Consider the following 24,139-nt stretch of genomic DNA (forward strand, 5'->3'; position numbering starts at 1 on the left):
ATCTCTTCGACACATCTGTAAGAAGTTTAAATTAAACAGTAAATTTGTACCATAAACTTTTCAAATGTGATTAATAAGTCCATGAGCTTTCAAATTTTATTACTCTCTGTAAAATATCTAACAATTTTAATGCCCTAAAATGTCTAACTGATCTTATAAATATTAAAAACTCGTGAAGTTTAATTGTTTTACGAGAGAACAAATGTTTTTTATTTAATTAAAAGTTCAATTACAATTTCATTTTTTTTTTTAAAAAGAAATCAATGTTTAAAATACCACTTTAATGTCTAATGCACCCAAGAGTGAGAAATTGGACTTCTTTTTAACATTAATAAAAAATCAAAATGCTCCACATTTGGTAAAAAAAAAAAAAATAAATAAATAACAAAAAACGAACCTTTCTTGATTTCACCGGGGAAAGTAAATATTTTACCTATTTTGTCATTTTTTTTTATAAATTTATTAAAAATTTAAAGATATTTTTTAAGTGCTAGGATAAACAACGTTGTTTCAGTATTTTGAATTCATCAACCATTTGTTTGCACTATTATGTTTTTCTCCTATTATTCATCGATCAAACTATGTTCCTTTATTAGTTGTTTAGAGTAAGTTTAAACTACTGATTTCATTTTCTTCGATATTACACCAATTGTAGTTGAGTTGCCCTTAATTGCACGAGTACTTTAAGCTTAAAGTTCAAAGCCATGATGTTCGTGTGTTTGAAGATGAGCACTAGTTAAGTAATATGGATTTACCCCTATTTTTATGCGACATGTTGTTCGTTGTACACTTTGAAACTCCACATTATTATATTTGACACAAATTGTTATCTAAGTCGTGTGTCGTTAGCCACCACACCAACTATCGATGGTAGATGGTCTATGTTTATTTGACTATAACTATCTTGTAAGTGATACGAGGACTTGAAGTAGGATCTAACAAACTTCTAATTTAGTAATTTTTCTTTTATGTTTTGCTTATATTTTCAAATCCTTAAAATCTTTCCATTCGAAAGGCGAAAGACGATCGAAGTTACTTTGGAATATGGTTTCTTGAGTTAGAGTTGTAATTTTGGTGACTTTGATTCCTTTGCCCGTCGAGAATATGTAAATAAAATAAAAATTATCGTAGGGTCAAAATTCATTAAGTCTCTATGATTCAATAATTTTTAATAACAAAAAGGAATTAGGGTTAGTTGGCATAAAACGAAAACTGCGAGGGTTTTCTTGCAATTAAAGCAAAATGTTACTTCGCCCAGTTTCGCGAATGTAGTGTCTAACTTTAATCCATTTCTTTCGTTGCAATCGCCGATTCCTTCCTTCACTCTCTTTGCTTATCCGACAAAGGACCAACATCGACAACTCTGAGCTTCAGTAGGTAAGCTTTTACTATCAATGGAACTACGTCGATGTTTAACTTCGAACATTTTCCACTCGTTCTACCCATTTTTGCACCTCCATTTCTACCTTCAGCTTAATTCTACGTCTGTAATTTTGATTTTGCTGTTCAAACGTGTTCTTCCTCAAACCTCGAACTTATAAAATTGTTTTAGAACTGGGTTTTCCCCGTTTTGTTAAATCGAAGCTCCTACACTCTAAATGCCTGAGCTTTGGAAGCTCACATCAGTTTATCCGAGCTCAAATTTGTGGAAATCAGTGGCGAAGCGAATATGGGGGTTCTTGTTTTGTTTGTTTTTTGCGTAGTGATATTTTGAATTAGTGTTGAGGATTTGTCTTTGTCTTTTCTTCTTTTTATCGTTTAAAATGTTGCAGTGTTCTGTCGCTGATGCGTAAAAGCTTAAAGGGCATGTGTTGGGGGCGTCAAGCCTTATGAGTCTATAGTTGCCATGAGATTGTAATTGGAATTGCTGGAGAAGAATGCCTGGCATACCTCTCGTGGCTCGTGAAACTTCGTATGTGCTATTTTTTCCCCCTAATTATTTCAACTTGAGTTCTCTAATGAAATGTAAATGAAGAAAGATTTGTTTGTAGCTTTGATTTTTTTTTTTGAAGGATATACCATTTGAGAAATATTTTGACTTCTTCGAAATTCAGATGAGCTGTAAAAGTTAGAACTTCTTATGGCCGGATGTACCGCGTAGCTTCAAATCATAGTTCCTTGCTGGTACAAGCACTAACACATATGGGAGAACTAGTGTAAGAAGTTATTGTGTCAGGGAGGGTTGTAATTTTGGGAAAAGAATCTGCAGTGCCTAAGTTTTATATGCTTTAGAAAGATGTGTGAATTTCGCATCTCTCCATGATTTCTGGCTGTGTACCTTTTTATGTGGCTGCTATTGTTCTTCTTCTTTCTTCTTGTTCCAACCTTGTCACTGTTGCTTGCTTGTTAGTAATCTTTTGTTGCTCTCCCAGCTGTTCCAGAAACGCAGATCAGATGTGCCGTGTAGAATCTCGTGTTCATCTATCTGAAGAAGAGGAAATTGCTGCAGAAGAGAGCCTCTTACTTTACTGCAAGCCAGTTGAACTCTATAACATTCTTCAGTGCCGTGCTATTAGAAATGTAACTTCTTAGCTATTTTCTTTCCTCTCCCCAAATGGAATTAATAGTTAATTGATGATGGATATAATGTGGCAATACCTGAAAGAACAACTTGCCATCAATATGGAAAGTTCAGATAGTTTTAAATGGTGTTTCCATCTGTCTCATGTTCATTTATCTCAAGTAAATTTTTGACTGAAAATAACTTTTGATTGGCATACTTACATTGTTTTGCCCATTTTGTACTAATATTTATTTTTTGTTCGTATGTAGCCACTCTTTCTTCAAAGATGTTTGAGGTACAAAATAGAGACAAAACACAAAAGAAGGTAATTGCCGTTAATTTTGTCTCTATTTCTAAAAGTTGTCTACATCAACCATTGGAAGATTTAGCACTGGTTAGGCCAATATCATTTAGTCCCTTGGATATCATTTTCACTATTTTTGTGTTCACTGATATATTTTTTTGGTTATGTTTGGTGCACATGTCAAAAAAAAAAAAAAAAAAAAAAAAGAAGAGAAAAAAAAAAAGAATATTGGTATGCTAAAGATTTAGTTTTTTGAAGTATCAGATTAAGATAATTAAAGGAATGAGGGATCTTGTAAGGGTTGTTTAGGTTGTGGCTTTAGTGAGGGGAGACAATTGTCTGAGTGAGAAACCTCACAAAAAGAAAAGATTTGGACTTTTTTGTTGGGCAAGTTAGAATTGCTGTAGTTAATGGCTTTGCTTTATTTTTTAGAACAAAAATCATTGAAGAACGTTGTTTAAAATTCATTTTAGCACGAAGTCTTTCTTGCTCCCTTCTTTAGATTGGTGTGCTGGTTTTCCACTTGAAGCACAATGCCTCTGTTGTTGGCTGTCTCTTGTCAATTACGTTCTTTCTCTTTCATTACCGGTGCTTGTTTTATTTTTTTTAGAACAGATTCTGAGTCTTGAATTTATTATGTGCTGAATCTCTTGAATCTTTAGGATCCAGATGACTATTTCAATCTCTAGGACTTCAAGTGTAGGTGGCCAGACACAGAGTCTGTTTCCTATGTATGTCATCTTGGGAAGATTAGTCTCTGACATTGCAGTTGCTGAGGTAATTTCAGCTCTGTTTGATCATTGACTGCAAATTGATTATTAGGTGGTATCCTGAATTTTGAATGTGTGCTTACTGTGCATCTTATTGTTTGTTTTATATTTTTATGGTATCTAATTATAAATTTCCTTCATTCCTTTTTTAATCCAATAGTTCTCTGGTGTATATCGCTTCAATCGAGCTTGCCTCTTAACTGGCATTAACAGAGTGGAATGCAGTTCTCAAGTTATAGCTAATTTCATCCTTCCTGAAATTAACAAGCTAGCTGTGGAGGCAAAATCTGGTTCACTTGCTATATTATTTGTCAGCTGTGGTAGGTCTGCACATTTTACTTTTTACTGGTGGCCATGTTTATACAATGAATTTTTTTATATTTGGTCTATAACTTCTTGCAGTTGGATCTGCAAATACTTTGTCTGGAGTAGATTCAGTTGACGGGCCTTTATACATGAGATCTGTTCCTGGTATGCCTTATGACCTTATCCTCCATTGAGTTGCTTTTTTTTTTTATGAAATTTACTGTCCAATATGACTTCACATCTTATTTTGATTTTGGTATGTCAAAATATAATCCATTGTTGTTGGTAGCACTAAAATTTTGGCTCTTATTGGGCTCAAAGTTGAAATAATTTGGTAATGAGTTATATAAAAAAGGAGTACGATAAAAATGGGATGCTACCCTTGCCACAAGTGATACTTAAGAACCTTTTGGTATGTTCTTTGCTTTTAAAGTGCTTTTACTTTTGTGATGAGGAACTATTGGAACCACAGAATACGGGATTACCCTTGGTCGCAAGACTGTTTGGATAATCAAAAACCAAAAAAAGCAATATATTTCATTTTCCCACACAGCAAGGAACAACCTCTCGGCTTCCAGGAAAGTTCTGTAGTCTCTTTCCAATTTGAAAGTCCAAAGAAAGCTCTAATAAGATATATCCTTATAAGTTAGCTTCAGCATTGAAGAGATGAACATCAAAACAATTATATAGAAGGCTAATGGAATTACTGGGAAAGATACTACGCCAGCTGAAGACATTGGAAAGGGATAAACAAAACCTAGAAGCCATCGAGCAGCAATGAAACAGTGCTCTGAGTTTGTCCATTGATCTCGCATGAAGTACATCAACTTGGGGAGAGGTGCCTCTAGGTTTTCTTTTCCTTGAACTTTATGATGAGAGTTCATGCTGTTAAAAAATACCCCACATGATGGTCTTAACTTTATTTGATACAAGCCGTTCCAAATATTCTAAAAAATTCGCTGTGGTCCCCAGTTTCATCTCTCTAATCTTAATCGGAATCCTGTTTCTAATCAAGGAAATATTTTTCAAGGCAGAGATCTTTCAAGTTTAGGTATATGAGTTTGTCTTATTAAAAATAAAAAGGAAACAGAAAAAAAAGAAAAAAGAAAGAAGAAAAGAAGAAAAAAATGTTAGGCTTCTATATCTTCTTTAAACAAAAAAGCCGAACTATATCCAAAATAGATGGGAATATTAGCCTTCCTGATATGTACGATTCCGAAATTAGAACACTATAGTCCAAGTGGCAATGATGGTCTTGGAACAGTAGAAAATGCACAAGCACAGAAAGCATAAAATAGCGAAGCACATTCGAGAGAGCCTTTAATTCTTTCCTAGCTTCAGCCTTGTAGCCAAATTTCTCCACTCCCATCTCTTCTGTTATAAACCTTCTTTGAACTTCCCATTGTCGTCCCCACAGAATTTCCTTTGCCGAAATATATAACCACCCAATGTTCCCCATAACCTCAAACGCCCTTACCTAGCTGAATTGCTCTCTTGCTTTCTTGCGAATGATCGGGGGCCTCCCAAAAAGAAAACAAGTATGTTTTTCTTATTCCCAAAAATAAAAGAGCCTGTTAGTGATTTAAGACCCATTAGTCTTATAATTTCTCCTCATAAAATCATTTCTAAGGTGCTTGCAACGAGACTTGAAAAGGTCCTTCCTTCTATAATTAGCGACACTCAGATGACCTTTGTGGAAGGAAGGCAAATTCTTGATGCTATCTTGACTGCCTCGGAGGCCGTGGATGAATGGCTTTTAAAAGGCAGCAAAGGAGCCCTCTTGAAACTTGACCTTGAGAAAGCCTATGACTGGGTCTACTGGTCTTTTCTTGATATGGCTTTGAAACTTAAAGGTTTTGGTAAAAGGTGGAGGAGATGGATTTGGGGCTGTTTGTTGTCGACTAATTTTTCGATAATTGTTAATGGTAGACCATGGGGAAAGATCATAGCCAAAAAAAAGGGTATTCATCAGGGAGATCTGCTTGCCCCTTTTCTCTTCATGATCGTAGGAGACACTCTAAGTAGCCTTGTTCACTACTGCAATGAGAAGAGGACCATCAAAAGGTTCTCCAGTCCTTTGGGAACTTGCCCTTTGAATTAACTCACCTTCAGTATGCGTAGGATACATTTCTCTTTTCTTCTTAGGGTGGTGGAAACTTGGAGGTTTGGTGGACTGTGGTTAACTTATTTCTTGTGGGGTTTGTCCATTAATGTGGCCAAAACCTCTATCTTAGGTATTAACCTTGCCGGTGTGGAGCTGGATGTCTTTGCTAGAAGTTTGGATGCAAAGTGGATTCCCTCCCTTTCACCTACTTAGGCTTCTCTATTGGTGGGGCCTGCAATGTTAAGGATGTTTGGAATTCTCTTGATGAGTGGTTCAGATTTGAAGTCGATAAATGGATAAGTATTTCCCTCTCCGAAGGTGGTAGATTGACCCTTGATCAGCCGGTTTTGAATAAACTTCCTTGCTATCTTTTCTCTCTTATGCAAGCCTCGGTTGGTGTCATTAATAGGAAGGAAAAACGGTCAGGGATTTTGTCTGGAATGGGGTGTCTTGTAAGCTGGTTACCCGATCTGTTATGGTGGTCTTGGAATTGGGTCGTTTCGTAAAAAAAAAAAAAATGCTTTCCTCACGAAAGGGCTGTGGAGGTTTTGTAAAGAAGACAACGCTCTGTGGAGGCATATAATTGTGGCGATTTATGACTTGGAGCCGAATGGGTGGCCTACCAAGTTGTCGAATAAGGGAAGGTCTTATAAACTTTGTCGAATAAGGGAAGGTCTTATAAACTGTGGGCTGGTATTTCGAAGCATAGGGTAATGTTCTTTAATTTCACAGCTTTTATGTTGGGAGATGGGAAAAACATTAGATTTTGTAAGGATAGCTGGTGCAAGGCTGAACCCCTTTCACAAAAATTCCTGGATATTTTTTCATCATCTTTGGATAAGGATGCTTTTGTTGCTGATTGTTGGTGTACCGTCAGCCAGTCCTGGAATTCAGGTCTCAGAAGAAATGTGTCGGACAGTGAATTTGAATGTGGCTTTTATTCTGGAAATTCTTCATTGGTGGGGTCTGAATGGTGAGCGCGATAGTCTTGAATGGAAGCTCAGTGCTTCTGGAATTTTCACTATGAAGTCTACCTTTCTTAGCTTAACCAAAAGATCTCCCACTATCACCTTTACCTTGGTGTGCACTATTTGGAAGATTAAAGTCCCAAAAAAAGGTTAAATTCTGGTCCCTAGCTTATAGAAGCCTTAATACTCATGATAAGCTCCAAAGAAAGCTTCATTATGCCACTCTTAATCCATCTATGTGCTGCCTTTGCTTTAAAAACGAGGAGACTTTGGACCGATTATTTTTGCACTGGGAATTTGTAATGAAAGACTGGTCTTTCTGGTTCAGAATTTTCAATTTGGATTTCTGTCTTCCTAGCAAGATTGATAGTTGGATGCTTGATGGGGTTAATAGCAAAGCTTTTTGTCCAAAGGGTAACATCCTGTGGAGATGCGCTAATCGATCTCTTCTATGGAACATTTGGAATGAGAGATAGTAGAATTGTTGATGATAAATATAATTCTTTTGATTCTTTTTGGACTGTGATTCAACACACAGCTTCTTGGTGGAGTACCAATTACACCAAACACTTTTGTAATTATACCATTTCTATGATTTTCAACTATTGGAAGGCCCTTATATGTTAGTTCTTCTTGCGGAGGGCCCTCTCATCCCTTGCCTTTTGGCCCTTCCTTTTTGTTTATTGAATATACCTGCTTCTTATAAAAAAATATACAATGAATTTGTAGATGTGTGCAAGGGTTTGAAATTTTACAATTGCTTTTATTTGGAGGTACGGTTGCAGGTTACTGCTTATGGGGCAAGATACCTCTGGAATCACTTTACATTTCATGGCAGAATTCATCAAATTTTGGTCTTGGACAGAGGGCTGAGATAATGTCAACCGTTGACATGCGCTCTTGTGTTGTGAAGGTTTGATCAAATGTCTGTTTGTTTGTTTTTTCTTTTTCCATTAAAAACTATTCTTATATCATTTCATTGCTTGCTGCTTACTTACTTCTAGCTGGTGATAACACTAAAATCTCGTATTCACTACTTGCTATGTTATTAGTTTTTATCTTATGTCTTGCAGACAAGTTGCGTCGATGGAGAGAAGTGTGTAGGATTTCAAATTCCATATAATTCTGATTCTATGGTCTGTTTTGACTTCAATTCTAATTTATTCTACTCATGATATCAAGTATCATTTTCTTTCATCTTTTAGCGCTTCACTTATCTTTGCTTTTCTTTTTCTTTATTTCCTTTTTAATTTTTGGGTCTCAAAAGCATACAGCACATCAAGTACAGGTCACAATATCTGCAGAAGAGCTTGGTTCTAGGGATAAATCTCCATATGATTCATACACGTACAACGAAATACCTTCCTCATCACTATCTCATATGATTCGGTAATACCCTTTCTCTCTGTTTGTTATTTTTCTCCTTCTCCTCCTCCTCCTCCTTCTTCCTTTTTTAATATAAAAAATCAATCAGTCAATTTATTTTGAACATCATTGTAATTTAAGGCTGTTTGATAACAATTTTGTTTTTAGTTTTCTAGAATTGTGGCCTTACCATTTTTTTGCCATAAATTTTATTTTTCTTAAAAGACACTTGAATTCGTGACTAAATTCCAGAAACAGGAACATGATTTGGAATTATAGATTTACGAGCACAGGTGCACTGCATCAATCATGATGCAACATTCTCTATCAAGAGCTGAACATAACCCAAACAAATTCAAGCATTTGTTCCGCAAAGAATGGGCAAATGGGCACTCCACAAAATCCAATGACAGTAGTCATTATCTTTTATGCCTCCGAGTGTGTTACTTGGGGTTTCTTAAGGTATCAAATTCTTGGGGTTCAAAAAGAGGACGAAGGGTGTTTCACCACTATTGATCCATTCAGATCTTTTGGCTATCTGTATGGAAAATCGAACTAAAAATTTGGAACAAATAGACTGAAGTTATCTGGAACCCCATTGGATTTAAATGCAGACTTAGAATTACCTCCATTGAATCAATAAAGTGTTTAGGGGTGTGGAAAGGGACCCTTGTCAGGTTTGGTTCTTGGTGAGGTCTCATGTTTCTCTTTGGGCTTCAACTTCGAAGGCTTTCTGTAATTACACTACAGGAAATATTTTATGACCTTACTTGAACAGGATCTGTTTATAGGTTGTACATCTGTGTCCTTGAGTTATACTCTATATGAAATATTTTACCTGGCTGGAAACCCTTTCTTTAGTGGGGTTCTTTTCGTGGGTTGCCTTTTTGGATGCTCTTGTATTATATGTATGTATGTGTATATATATATATATATAAAACGCAAACCTAGAATTCCAATCAGAATTTGGGACCCTATCAAATTTGGATTTCAAGACACTAAAGACTCCTAATATAAACTCCTAAAAAAAACTAACAATTTATCTGGGAGTAAAATAGAACTGAACTCCTAATTGAACTAAAAATTTCATCAGGAATGTTGAGTTGTCCAAGTTCATTTACCCCTACTTTTCTGCACAATGTAGTGTCCTCTGCAACAACTAAGCAATTCACCTAGGAATTTAGTCGAGAGTTTAATGATTGAATGCATTGGTCTTAACCATCATGGGTGAGACTAATGGTAAAAAAGGAGACATAGTCTCAATAACTAACTAAGAGGTCATGAGTTTAATCCACGGTTACCACCTAGAAAGCACACATACTAATACGCGACACGACGACACCGACACGTTGACACACCATTTTTCAAAAAAGTAGGACACGACACGTCGGAGACACATCAATTTTTAAGTAAAAAAGTTAAATATATGTCATGCATTTAAACATATTATATAACAAGGATTTCAATTAAAAACATCGAAATAACAAGTTTAGAGCCATAAAACATAACAAGGGTAGAGAAGGGTTGGTGGCCTGGAGGGGAGAATCGAAGAGAGCGTGAAGAAACCTAATAATTGAAAAAAAGAAACCTAATAATTATTGCCATTGGGCCGGATAACGGGCTGTTTCTATGGTTTTTTTTCTCCACCCGTGTCGGAGCTGTTTTCAAAATTAAAAAAAAAAATCAACATGCCAACTGGCATGTCGGTGTCGGAAACGTGCTCGACATTGATACTTTGCCATCTTAGGAGGGTTGGTGTTTCTTAGGTGGCCACCTACCTAAAAATTAATTTCCTACAAGTTTCCTTAACACCTAAATGTGGTAGGGTTAGACGATTTGTCTCGTAAGATTAGTCGACGTGACTGTAATTTGGTCTAGACATTGGCGGATATAAAATAAATAAATAAAAAAATAATAAAGAGAACAAATACATGGGTCTTTGTAATATCTGTCTCTGGTTATCAGGAAATTAGTTTAGTTTGTATGTCACAAAATTTGCTGTTGCAATATTAGTCCAAAAATTGTTTATTTGCTTCTGATCAAATCATAATTCAAAATGGTTGTATGTTTATGGAATAATGTATGCATTACATTTGCTTTCTTGTTTTTTATGTTACAGGTTGAGGGCAGGAAATGTTATTTTCAATTATAGATACTACAACAACAGATTGCAGAAAACTGAAGGTGTGGTATTTCCCTTGCTTACAATTGTCTGATTTTTTGTTTTTTCCCCCTCCAATGATCAGGTACCAAGTTAGCCTTATCAAAATGGATGGCTTTGTTTTATTTTCTCGTTACATTGGGTGCTTTTATTTTATTTTGATATGGGGGGAGGGGGTTGGAAAATTATCTTGAAACTTTCTTTTATCACTTATGGGGGTGACTTATTATTGTTCTGTTTATTTTTGTGATTTTCCTTCAATTAATGATAGACTACCATTTCTTCCATTAGTGATGCTTTTTTTTAGAAAAAAAATTCTCTTTCTTCTCTGCCTGTCACCACTTGTTTCCTTTCTATCCTCTGTTTATGTTGCTCGTTTTGACTCTGATTTATTCACGTTGAGTTTTTACTTGCAGTAACTGAAGACTTTTCCTGTCCATTTTGCTTGGTCAAATGTGCGAGCTTTAAGGTAATATTGTCTCTTTTTATGAATCTGAGGTTGTACATAGCTGAACCATGTTGGTGAATGTAAAATGTTAAAGTTTTTTTGAATGTAAAATGTTAAAAAACTTGTGAATGTGAAATGTTAAAGAAATCATTCTATCTCTTTTACAGGGCTTGAGATGTCACTTGTTATCATTACACGATCTCTTCAACTTTGAATTTTGGGTCAGTAACTTTCTTGAATATCAAATGGTTTTTAATCATCTATTTGTGGGTGCGCAAACATTGATTTGATCAATTTTTGGTAGGTAACCGAAGAGTATCAAGCTGTAAATGTTTCCATGAAGACTGATGTTTGGAGGTCTGAGGTAGGAACAGTTTCAGATGTATTATTTGAGTACTCTTACCAACATGCATACGTCAGTTCTTCGATATAACATCTATTGGTCCGGGATTTGTTTACTTCTTTCTTCATTTTCTTTAGAGTGGTCTACATTTACAATCCTTGATTTGAGATAATTTGGAAAAGTAAGGTTACAATGTTGTGCAAGAATGTGTATTTGCTGTCTCAAGTAAAAACTTCTATCTTTACGGTGGATAATACATTAACTGAATCCTATCAATGAAATTTCTGTTTCCTCATTAACAAAGAAGGCACATAGAACTGAATCTGATGCTAAATACCCAAGAGTTGTATTCTATTGTGTAAGGTTTCCCTTACAATACAAATTCTTATTGATATGAAGAAAAGCCCTAAGGCTACAAACCTCTCTCACTGTGAGAGTCTCAGACTAATTCCCAGCTAAAAGAAAATGGGAGTACAACCTCAGCTACTTAGACCACCCTTCCTTCCCCAAAATACCCTTTAACCTCTCTCGTGGTCCCCTTGTCATTACATAATATTTACGTTCCTCACTTTCATGCATAACTAACTTCCCCCCTTAATTATGTTATTGCCCCTCCTCCTATACTGACGGATAATAGGTAGCCTTACATATTGTTGGAAGGACACAGAGTACCTTTATAACAGGAGGAATGTTTCAGTCTTTCAGATTAAGAAATAATGTACTGTGTGAAAGAAGGTGCTTTAGTATTTAGTGAGGTCTAGTTATTTGGGTGTTGGCTTGGCAATGACAGTAGTTGATTTTCTATCAGATCATCGCAGATGGCATTGATCCAAAGCAGCAAACATTCTTCTTCTGGTAAGTCATGTGCACTCTGAAATTTTAGATATCATTATAAATTTGTAAGTTATGATGCTTAACCTCTTGATGTTAATGAGCAACTTTTATCGTCTAATATGTTTTTTCAGCTCAAGGCCTCTCAGACGCAAAAAAGCTAAGAGCGCAGTTCAAAGTGCAAAGCACATACATCCTTTTGTTGTAGAGTCTGAATATTCAGACAAGGCGGATGGTATGTGCTTCTTCACTATTTTTTCTGCTCCGTGATATTTTCTTCTGTACTACTTTTTGAGATTTGTAGGCTTATTCTGTGTACCACTATTTTTGGTTGACTGTGGGGCTGTAATTTTTTGGATTGCTGTCTTGGTGGAGCCTGTTAGATACCAAAATTAGTATAGGGTTAGGGAGTATAAGGGTAATTAGATAATTAGGTGGTTACTAAGAGTAGTGGTTATGGATAGGAGGTTGGTGAGTGAAGAAAGGGGGAGTTGTTGAGTAGTTAGGTCTTGAGTAGTATTCTCAAGAGTGGGATCTCAAGTTCCATAAACATGTTCACATGATGAAAAGGAACTACCTGGGAGCCCTCCACCCTCGCTTGGTTTTTCTCCGCTGAGCATTGTCTTCTTTACAAAATAGGATCCAAATTTGCGGATGTTTTTCTCAAGTTCCATAAACTTGGATATTTTTCCTCTGCTGGTGTTAGATATTTCTTTATAACTTTCTTCCTCTATTTTTCATCATGTGAAAATGCTTCTCTTCGTCCCTCCAACTTCAATAAGATCTCAATCTCTCTTCAACTGCCTCTACTATTTGAAGAGAGATCGAGATCTTATTGAAGTTTGGGTGGACGAAGAGACAAGCATTGTCATATGATGAAAAAGAAAACCAAGCGTGACAACAACTGAGATGATGAATGGGTTGGTGAAAAGTGGCTGAGAAGAAACTATAGAGGAAGGTCGACGACAATTGCTTGTGAGGTCTGAAATGAAGACTCGAGTGAAGAAAAAGTTGTTGCTCAAAGAAGCAGAAGATGGCTGGTTGTGATGGAGAAAGAAGACGTTGGCAGTTCAATGGTTAGGATGGCGAGGAGTTCTGCATCTTCTGGGGAATGAAACCGGTGGGAGAAGCAGGAGATGGAGTCAATTACATGGCAGAAATTTATACGGAACAGGGTTAGGGCAAAAAAACAAACACTAAAGTCTTGGGTTTTACCATTTCGAATGGGTTTCAGCTTATTCTTGTTGGTGATATATAATTAAAATATGCCTTCAACCACCAGCTTAAGCTTTTGGGTGAATTGGCAGTTTAATATGGTATCAGAGCAGGAGGTCCTGTGTTCAAGCCCCTGCATTGTCGTTTCCTCCCCATTTAAAATTAATTTCCACTTGTTGGGTCTTTCAAAATATTTCAGCCCACAAGTGAGGTAAAATTGATTTCCACTTGTTGGGCCTTTCAAATATTTCAAGCCCACAAGTGAGAGGGAGTGTTAGTGATATATAATTAAAATCTGCCTTCAACCATGAGTTTAAGCTTTTGGTGAATTGGCAGTTTAATAATTCAAAATAAAACATTGGAGGCCCAGCATTTTGTAGATGAAGAGGATGGTGAGTTCCAAAAATGGAAGGGAAGAAAAATGTGCCTGTAGGTGGGTCTAGGGAATGAAACCGGTAATGATATGATTTTGGGCTTGATTATGGGTTTTTACTGTTGGAAGATCATGGCTGTTTTTAAGGAGGGTAAAGGTGTGCTGCCCAAAATAACAGGAGTTTGGCACAACAATTTGATTATGGGCCTAGCACATTAAGAAGAAGAGGTTGAATATTAAACACCTGGGGATATGCAAAGGGTTAACTATGGCGACGTGTTTGGAAAAGGGAAGATTCAAGAATATTGGGCTGCTTTATGGGCTGAAGGAAGATGATTCTGGACTATGGGCTGAAGTCAATGGAACTAATTGGAGCCAAGAGCTTTCCAAAGCTGAAGGGAAGGATTTCTTTTCCAACATTGAAGAGCAGACTGCTGGGGATTGTTAATAGAGAAAAAAAAGTTGCCCAATTTTGTGATCATGTTTGTAAGCACTTGAGGACAAGGTGCTTTGAAGGGCGGGGTAGTGTTAGATACCAAGATTAGTATAGGGTTAGGGGTATACGGGTAATTAGATAATTAGGCGGTTACTATGAGTAGTGGTTACAAAATAGGAGGTTGGTGAGTGAAGAAAGAGGGAGTTTCTGAATAGTTAGGTCTTGAGTAGTATTCTCAACAGAGGGGTCCCAAGTACCATAAACTGGGATCATATTGTAGTTCTTCGTTAACTCTCAATATATTTCTCAATATCTGAAATATCGATTCTTGTTAGAAAGTATTCTAACAGAGCCATCATATTCGATTTTGTAAAATTGATTTGGCAATTATTTGTACCAATTGAAGGTGGGTTATATGACCTACTTACCTTGTCTTTAATTTTTGTTGCAATCACACTATTACCATCAAGAGAAAACTTTCTGTGATGGAGCACAGAATCCTCTTTACATTCCCTTAGTTGGTTTGGCTTTTAATCCTGTCTACCCTAATAGCCATCTTCATATGCAAAAGCAGTGATCACCCTAGTCAACCATGTCTTTCAAATGGTAGGAAAATCGTTTGTTTGAAGCGTCTCCTGGTAGGGGATGCTCCGTCCTTGAGTTTTGCTGATAGTTTATAGTTTAAGGAAATTTTGTTAGAAGTAATCAGGGCTGTCCAAGGATTTCTTAGAAAAAAACTTCGGAGATTGCCACCTTTGTAACTTCCTCTCGAAACTCCGCACACATTTTGTTTTATCGTTTTTACTTGGCTCTTGAGCTACTCTCTTTTGTTTACTTTCATCGTTTCAATAAATAGTTCCTTGCTTCCTGTTATTAAAACCTTAATTCAGAGAAAATAATTCTTTTTGTAGGCTAAATAATAGAAAATACTATTGAATTTTGTACCTCATTTCAATAATACCCTTAAACTTAAAAAAGTCCTATTAATGGCCCCATCCTTTCAACAAATAAAAATACGCTTGCCGTTTAGTATGTGGATAGAAAAAGTTTATCAAACTCTTTCCCTCTTCCATTTCCCGACTTTCCTCTCTCATTTTTTACAATCCATTGCCTAGAACTCTCTATTTTTTCATTTTTTCCCTCTCTTCTTGAATACCCTCTTAATCTTCTTCTTCGATTCTCCAATCTCTAAAGCTATCCCTTCTTCCCCTCTTCCAATTTCAGTTCCAAATCCCTCTGCTGTATTGAGAGGCTCCAGATTGCATTTAAAATTAGTCGATGCATGTGCAGAACGTGTACCATTTATAAAAGATACTTTAAGATCTGATTAGATTGATAGTTTGCCTGGGTGTGTGCGATTATGTGAGACATTTGGGGGGTGAGGAATGATTGGGTGTCCTCTCCCTAGGGAGAGGACACATGGTGAGATTTCATCTTTGGTTAGGTTTCAGGTGTCTCTTTGGGCTTTGATTTCAAAGAGATTTTATAATTATTTTATAGGAAACGTTTTACTTATTTGGTTCCCTTTCTTTTAATGGGGTTGCTTCTTTGGACTGGGGTTTTTTTGTATGCCCTTGTATTCTTTCATTTTTTCTCAATTAAAGGCGGTGTTTCATCATAAAAAAAATTATTTTCCCACGGACACAAAAATTTCAATGAAAAATGACTTCAAATTTCACATGCTAACAAACGTGAGTTGATCTCATTGACTATAGATAACACAACACTAGCATGATACCCAACAAATAAGATTATTAACATATAGTTCTCGCATGTAAAACAACCTAGTTCATCATTCCATGGTATCAAATTCGTATACCAAGTTCTAAATTTAATAATACTTCACATCTTCACAAACCACAGGACCAGAATAGCCCAGACTACAGTCCATGAGGGAAATAAGAACGAGGGTTTTGGAAGTGAAATTGGAAAAGAATGGAAGTAGTTTAAGAGACTGGGGTTATGGAAAGCTAAACAAGCGTAGAGTAGCATTAACTGACAACTCCATTGTGGAGCAGGCTTTGGGTAAATACGGCATTATCTGTGTGGAAGATATCTGCACTTGATCATGACTGTCGGACCTCATTTTAAAGAGACAAATAACTTCCTATGGGCATTTAAGTTGAAGGCACCTTTGGTGGATTGGAAAAGAAGAGGAATTACTATGTTGAACGGGGAGATGCAGGTAATCGTGAGAATTATATCAATGAGCTTATCAGGAAATGAACTAGATGAGGAACAAGTTTGACGTTGTTGATTTTTGTTTTGTTAAATCATTGGAAGTATAAGTGTTAGACCATAGTTTGAAGCAGATGAGAGAGAGAAGAGAGAGAGAAGAGAAGAGGGAAATGATGGGGTAAGGATAAATGTTTTCCATCCACCTACTTAGTAGTAAGGGTATTTTTAAAAAAGTTAGAATGCTCAACAGTATTAATGCAACTTTTATAGTTCAGTTGTATTATTGAAATGATGTACATAGATATGGAGAATGTTCTGGAGCTTAGCCTAATATATATGCATCTTTGGAGCTCACTAAACCTGAGCCTTGACTTTTGTATCTAACTCCTTTAAGGTTCTGATTTGAGGATGGTGAGACCAGATTTACACATACCTAAATGGATGTTCTCTTGGCAGGATAAATTGCTTAATTCTTTTTGTTTGAAACTGTCGTTGAGATCTTTTTTCGAATAGTACCCTCTGACAATTCTATCTCAAGTCTGAAATATATTGTATTGGTTTAGATGCCAATGATATTGAAAAAGGGCTTTGGAGGGAGTTTCTTAGCTTGGCCGCCTCTGGCACTTGATTTTATGTAGTTCCTTCTTGTACAGATATCATTATTGAGCAACCACCTTCTTGTTTCAGATGCTCAATCTAGCAAAGGTGAAAAGGCTCAAATATCAGGTGAGAATGCCACCATCGAATGCTGGTATCCACGTTTTAATGTTTCTAGATTATGTCACATATAGCATTAATATTGCAGGTTTTTTAAGTACCACTCTGCATTCATCCTATGATCCTGACTGCGTACAATCAATATCAGGGCACAATGTCGCACCAACTATGCTTCAATTTGCCAAGACAAGAAAATTATCGATTGAACGTGCAGACCCGAGACAGTATGCTTTACATGTTTCTTTCTGCCACTGTAGATATTTTGTCTTTATGCAAGTTCTATTAGGATTCATATGAATTCATGTTGAGTTTCTATTGTGTGAAAGCATCATAGACTATCACTTCCCTTTTAGCCGGTGCACTTTAGTTGAAATTTCATAACCTACAACCTTTTTTCCCCTAAAAAAATGTCTCCGATGAAGAAATATTAAACTAAGAGAATAATTACAAAAAGACTTTGTAACAGAGACCCCCAAAGAAACATATAATCCAGCGAGGGGCAAAATGTCAGAAGGATTAAGCTTCTTCTCTCTAAAGATTCTATTATGCCTCTCTCCTTGACCCCACAAAATCAAAGAGAAAAGAAAAAAGAAACGGAAAGAAAAGAAAAACACTCCTTTCCTCAAAGGGAGTGTGAGTGAGGAACTTCTCGATCATCTCTATACAACCACTATGTGTAGCCAAATGAATACCAAATTATTGGAACCCAATCTCCAACACAGATTCACAATGAAGATGAATTCAAATCTTTATTGATGATAATAATGTAGGGATTACAATGAAAGGAAAATCGAATTGAATGATACTTTCAATCTGATGAAGAAGACTCTCCAAATCTGCCACCCTATCTCTCAAGGATACAACAGAAATGATTTTACCAGAAAAGCTAACTTTCCCTCCCTTTATTTTTATTTATAATCTTCCCTCTACCCAATGGTCCCCCCTTCAGTTACTCTCCTTCACCGCCTTATTCTTTTCTCTTCTCCTGTATTTGATGAATTATTAGTGGTCTATCACAAACTTATCAAAACAAACAAGTCAACACAAACATGGGCCTAGTCCCCAAAGGATATAATCAAGGTACTTAATAATCATTTTACACAAAATGCAACACCATGACCTCATCAAATTAGGCATCTTCCTTGACAACGTGTCAAAGGTGAACCCTACCATGGGGAAACCAGTTAGACAAAAAATTTCACCTTGAAAATTTTCATCCTCCACATCAAGGCAAAAATTTGACTCGGCCAGGGGATAAGAGTTGATAAAGAGAAATATAACGGGGAGGTTAAACTTTGATTCAACGAGGAAATCTTGCGAAATGAAATCGAATGTATAATTTTAAAATGATTTGGAATTTACTTATTTTATCGAGTTTCTTTTCGTTCTATTGGGTTTTTGGATTGAGAGAAATGATAGAGGTTTTAAAGAGGTCGAGAGAGATTGGGTGAAGAAGGTATCAGAGCCCGAGGTCATGAGGTTTAATGCCACCTTGTGAGATGGGGAGGGGGGGTGTGCTCTTGTTATATTTCATCTTTCTTTATCAAGCTCAATTTCTTGCCAAAGATTAGTGGGTGGGGGATAGACCCTCTAGCTCGATTTTTTAGTTTTGTGCATCTTCTTTGAAGGTAGTAAAATCTTGTTAATGAATGCAGTAAAACCATGTAATGACCTGAGTTTAGGAGCGGACATGAATTAACCGAGTCACATTCTTATGAGAGGAATCTTAAGGATATGAAAGTATGGTTAAGAAAGACTTAGGTTACTACCTATACCAACAAAGTGTAACCTTTTTTTGCTAGCTCAATCATAAAAACTTCATAGTTAAGCATGCTTAGCTTAGAGCAATCTTACGTTGGGTGACCTGAGAATTTTTCTAGGAAGCATGTGAATGAGAACAAAGCATGCTGAGGGATTGGTGTTCGTTTTTAGGGACAATTTTCACTCTTAGAAACATTCAAGACAAAAAAATCATGGAGCCACTTGTTGATGACCGAACTTCATGGGGATTGCTCGTGTTGTGCATGAACGTGATTGAATGGATTGTTCTATCTAGAACAATGTTAGAGATGCTATTATTTATAGTACTCAGTTTTGTTAAAACATTAGATCCTGCTAGTAAGAAGTTTTACTGATTGGTACAACCATCCCATATTATGCTAATTCTTTGCTCTGTATGCCCAAGAACAAAAAGGATCATTCAAGACAAGCAAAGATGACATAGCCGGGTCGCAAGGGAATGCCCGAGCCATCAATTGCTGCATTTGAATTCCAAGTCTTGGGCCTTGGGTGTTGTAAACTATTAATTGGAACTTATGACTCAAGAGAAGTAATCCCCTAGTGGAGATACTGGCTGGAAACAAAAATTTGTAGTATAATAGATCTCGACCTTTGAGTAGAGATGCTTGAATGACTCTTAAAGTAGGATAATTGATCCATTTCCTTTCTAGTTTTATTTTTGGCTTGACATTTAGGTTGCTCTTGATCAGCCCTTATTCTCATGAGTTCTGACATCAATTTCTGTTGCTTATTAAGAGCATTATTATCCCATGAAGTTGTTGATGATTGGAATTGATTGTACTTCTGTTTAGAACAACTATTTTGATTAGCTTATTTTGTTAGAACTTGTTCTGTAGTTATAAGATATCAACTTTGATATGATTTTTATCTTTGTTTTTTAGCTGTACCCTCTTAAGGAAGAGACAGTTCTTTCATTCTCACAGAGCTCAGGTGAATTCCCTTTTTAATTTTTTATCGATCTATAAAATTTTCATGGTGCATATAGATGGGAAGTATTTGTTCATCTGTCTTTTGTGTTACTTTCTCCCTCCACTTTTTGCAATCCTTTGTTAGTTCGTACCTGTGATTCTGATGATAGATACGCTTAAAAAATTCTAGAAATTATCCTAGAGAATATCTGAAGCCTATTCCTTATTTTATCTTAAATACTTTATTCTTGAATCCTTTAGCGACTATTATGGTCAAGTTTGCTCGGTGAAATTATAAAAATGAAGTTGAACTTGCATTGGAGTTCACCTCAATCCTTTCATCTGAGGAGAAGTTTGGTCAGACTGTGGGGTTCGAATAGAAGTCTTCTGTGCTAGCATGGCTTGGGCGATCCATCCTTGTTGTTCTTGCGTGTGTGCGTGTTTTTGTGGAATAAGAAACAAAGGACAACTCCTCTTGGTGCGTTACAAAAGAGCTCCCAAATTTGATATTAAATAAGCTAGATCTTTATATAAACATGTTGATATTTACACCGAAAAAATGCTGGAGAAAAATTCTATCCACAAAACAATCTAGCGGGAAAGTACCTCTGAAAATGCGATCATTTCTTTTGCCTCAAAGTATCCCAAAAATGCTTGAATGAGGGCTGACCATAGAACAAGTGCTATTGGGCCGGGTGCTTGGCTACTGAGCTAATAAGACACGGCTGAATATGCTAAAACTAAGGATTATGGGAACAAAATAAGAAAGAGTTCATCTTATCCACTTGGTTCAATCGGTTACCCATGAGATATTCATTTCTAGTTCTCTGTGTGTAGCTGCTTTTGAAGCAAGAAGCAGTGCATTCCCCCTTTTTTAAACGCATATGAAGAAAAATATCAAATTTATTTTATTTTATGTTATTTATAGTAGAAATAAGGTGATAGTGAAGAATTTAAGAAGTGAAGGGTTTCCTAAGAATAATGTGGTTAATAGATGGGCTTTAGTGCAACATACTTATTTTTTGCATTACTGGATCCCATAGGATGGTGAGATGTATCAGGACCCATAACCCATTGGCCTTTGTGTTGACTAATGATTTAGCAATTTTAGCCTCTTGCAAACCAAGTGTCAGTGTAAGCTACCATTCAAATGGAGGATGAGTGATTGGAACTATCGGACCTTCTCTGGATTATAAGCTTTGTCCTGTTCATTATTGCACATGCCACCTGGGTATGACTGGCATGACGACTTGTTCAATATTCTTTAATCACAAAAAATTCCTTAGCACTCTTTTATTTATTGTACCTTATGGTACTATGTTATATTACAGATCTAGGCCTTAGATAACCTATCTCCAGATTTTAATATCTACATAACATTCTTTACTGTCTAGTTCGGTAAATTTTGGCTTGTTTCGGAAAAGTTTGGTACTTTTTGCAGTCTCCTTAAGTAAGTCATGAGTCGATGGGATTCTTGCAGAGGTAGGTACTGCTAATTCTATGAGTTAGCATGTCATGTGTTGTTGTAATCATTTGGAATTCTTTTCTTTTAGATCTTTTGTTTTGTTATATTGTTCAATGCATATCTGAGTCTTTGTTGTCTAATTATGTTTTTTTCCAATATTTAATGACCTACTTGAAGCCGATGGCATTGGAACAAGTGTTATCTGATCGAGATAGCGAAGATGAAGTTGATGATGATGTTGCAGATCTAGAAGATAGGAGGGTAAGGTTTGAAGTTTTGATGATATCTGATAGCTAAGAGGGGTTTGTTACCTTGTAATGGTGTGATTCTCTCTCATGTGGTCCTCTTTTTTATTACTTTCTTTTATTCTAGTAGTGTTTTACTCAATGATAGTATTACACTAGATGTCAAGGGTATTTGTACATGGTCTAGATTCTTACATTTTCCTGGGAAGTCCTTTATGCTGTGTTTTATGTTTCCTTAATTCATTGGTAATGGATAGTCGAGATTATATGGACGTGTTGAAATTAACTCGAGACCGGCTGTGGGTCAATATGGAGGGAGTTGTGGAGAAGGGCAAGGCCAATAGTGCAAGGGTGACAATGTGATCGTCTGAAGCAGTAGTCCTGTGTGTTTTGTTGTTTTCGGTTTTGGGGGATCATTTATTGTCGTCTTGCTTGATTTTAGAAGTAAAATCCGTTTTAATTTCACAAGACCCCTGCCATTGATCTCTTCCTGACTTTCTGGAGAGATTATAAAATGGATTTTGATTCCTTGTCCTAGTCATATGTAGAAAACATAAATTGATTTTGCAATCATGTAGATGCTCGATGATTTTGTCGACGTAACCAGGGATGAGAAGCGGATGATGCATATGTGGAATTCATTTGTCAGGAAGCAAAGGTGATTAATTCAATGGACACTTTTCTCGGCTTTTATTGTCAGGATATTTTTATTTTTAAATAAAAATAACAGTTACTATCGTTATTTTTATTTTGTTTTTTTTTCTGCATGTGTTGTTATGTTTGTTTCATTTCTGTCTTTTTTTTTTTTTTTTGGTTTCATTTTGTTGGTTGTCCTTGTTGGCTGTTTTGGATTTGGTTGGCGTTTGTGTTTTGTTCTTGTTTCTTAATATTGTACTATGAGCATTAGTCTCTTTTCATTTGACAATGAAGAGGTCTCTTTTCTTCTAAAAAAGATAAAAAAAAAAGTAAGGTTCAGACTCCAGATCTACATTAAAATTTGAAAGGAGGCTTGCAACATATAATTTTTCATGTTTTTTTTTCTAGGAATATTTAAGAACTATGGTGGATCTATGTGCTATACGTGGATATATAGTACTGTTGTTTGACTAATTTTCAAACATGGTGTTATCTGAACATGATGTTATCCGTTTATAGGGTGCTGGCGGATGGCCATATCCCCTGGGCTTGTGAGGCATTTTCACAATTACATGGACCAAACCTTGTCAAAACTCCGGCTCTACTATGGTAGTTTCTCATCTCTTTATGGTGTTGTGAACCACAAATTCTTCAACTTCTTTCTCAATCTTTCCATACAAAAAATCCTTTATGAACATGAATACTGATTCACGAAGGTTACTGTGCGTAGAGATGTTACCATACTGCCTTTTCTCCTGTCCTGCTAGGAGAATGTTGTGCATTGCACAATCCCATCAACTAACTAAATTATTATACGAGCATATGACATTGTGTGAATCCTATAACAACATCCTCCTCTGTTATTGTATGAAATGGAGAATAATTTGAGATACTTAAATCCTGTTTTCATTTAAACTCTATATCTGACAAACCCGTTGATGCATTGACGTGATCTTTTATGTTTGAACATACTTTTGTGGGGTAATTGGCAGGTGCTGGAGATTGTTTATGATCAAGTTGTGGAACCACGGTCTACTTGATGCAAATTCCATGAACAGTTGTAACATTATTCTTGAAAGAATACATAGTGAAGCTGCAGATCCTAAAAGCTGATCTAAGGAATCCAAATTTATTCATTTCCACTCTGAAAATCAAGATTATTGGTGAAAAGAAAAGGTATTTGTTCACTGCCATTGTCTTATGTGTTGTATTTCTATGCTACAGGACCGTTTTGTCTATTTATTTATTTTTATTATCATTGTTTCTTTTTATAAAATGTAGAGATATCGTGTACTTTGGATTTGGAAACTCCCAGAGAATGAAATTAGAATACAAAAGATTTGGTCTCATGCACCCAATTTTGCTTGGTATGAGATTTCCCAGCTGCAAATCGGTGTTAAACAAATCAAAGAAATTCCATTGTTGTTTTTTAGGGGTTCAAGTTCGAAACCGAAGTAACAGACCAACCCGATCTATCTGGGTTGATTTTGTCGGTTTGGTCAATATAAATATCGATTGATTATGGTTGGGAGTAGTTGGTTCGTTTTCGATCTTCGTGTTTCATCCAGGTTGGGTGATTTTAATGTTGATTTTCAAATTTGAACTCTAAATTGATTCAGTATCATCGGGGATTTCATGAAGGATGAGTTCTATAATGGAGAAGCAACGATGCAAATAACCAATTATTTAAGATTCTTTGCCCTTTTGAAAGTGCAATATATAATTCCTTTGGTTGTGCTTTTTGTCATGTTTTATGGGCATCACTTCAACTTCAACGATAGGGCATAATTAGAAATATGATGTAACGCAACCAAAATTTTGAACTGATAATTGAATCAATTATAAATCTTTTACTTGTATCATATTATCTAGTTTTTGTTTGAACAATATCATTTGGAACTTAGATTGAAATTTTGACCAGGTCACTACTATTGAGTTAAGTTCGTTTCAGTGTAATTTGAATGAATTAATAATGATAGTTTAAGGAGTAATCTTTTTAGAATTACGTTTGAGAATTACGTTTGTGAATCTTTTATTAGTGTAATAATGCATCTTTCGGAAGA

The 24,139-nt window shown here is 36.0% G+C and overlaps 1 protein-coding gene across 21 annotated transcripts; it reads left to right on the top strand.

Annotated features, from left to right (window-relative positions):
• The first annotated feature begins 1,211 nt into the window (after nt 1-1,211).
• LOC103494459 (polycomb group protein EMBRYONIC FLOWER 2) lies at nt 1,212-23,823 on the top strand. 21 transcript variants are annotated; one of them, XR_007822235.1, is made up of 24 exons: nt 1,212-1,377; nt 1,773-1,912; nt 2,373-2,520; nt 2,773-2,828; nt 3,470-3,584; nt 3,738-3,897; nt 3,980-4,048; nt 7,729-7,868; nt 8,029-8,091; nt 8,223-8,344; nt 10,440-10,504; nt 10,898-10,950; nt 11,097-11,150; nt 11,234-11,293; nt 12,081-12,127; nt 12,238-12,338; nt 16,993-17,031; nt 17,111-17,246; nt 19,704-19,752; nt 21,373-21,456; nt 22,019-22,098; nt 22,596-22,685; nt 23,069-23,252; nt 23,358-23,823. XR_007822235.1 is itself a non-coding variant. In XM_051087279.1 (23 exons), exons 2-23 carry the CDS (start codon nt 1,878-1,880, stop codon nt 23,187-23,189), a joined length of 1,875 nt encoding a protein of 624 aa, XP_050943236.1. In that variant the 5' UTR covers nt 1,212-1,377; nt 1,773-1,877; the 3' UTR covers nt 23,190-23,823. The 21 variants fall into 21 exon arrangements, 4 of the variants coding, with proteins under 4 accessions (XP_050943236.1, XP_050943235.1, XP_050943237.1 ...); XR_007822244.1 differs by having other exon boundaries at nt 17,171-17,246; XR_007822237.1 differs by having other exon boundaries at nt 7,741-7,868.
• Nucleotides 23,824-24,139: the final 316 nt, after the last annotated feature.

The sequence above is a fragment of the Cucumis melo genome, chromosome 7 (genome assembly GCF_025177605.1).
Source record: "Cucumis melo cultivar AY chromosome 7, USDA_Cmelo_AY_1.0, whole genome shotgun sequence".
Taxonomy (NCBI): domain Eukaryota; kingdom Viridiplantae; phylum Streptophyta; class Magnoliopsida; order Cucurbitales; family Cucurbitaceae; genus Cucumis; species Cucumis melo.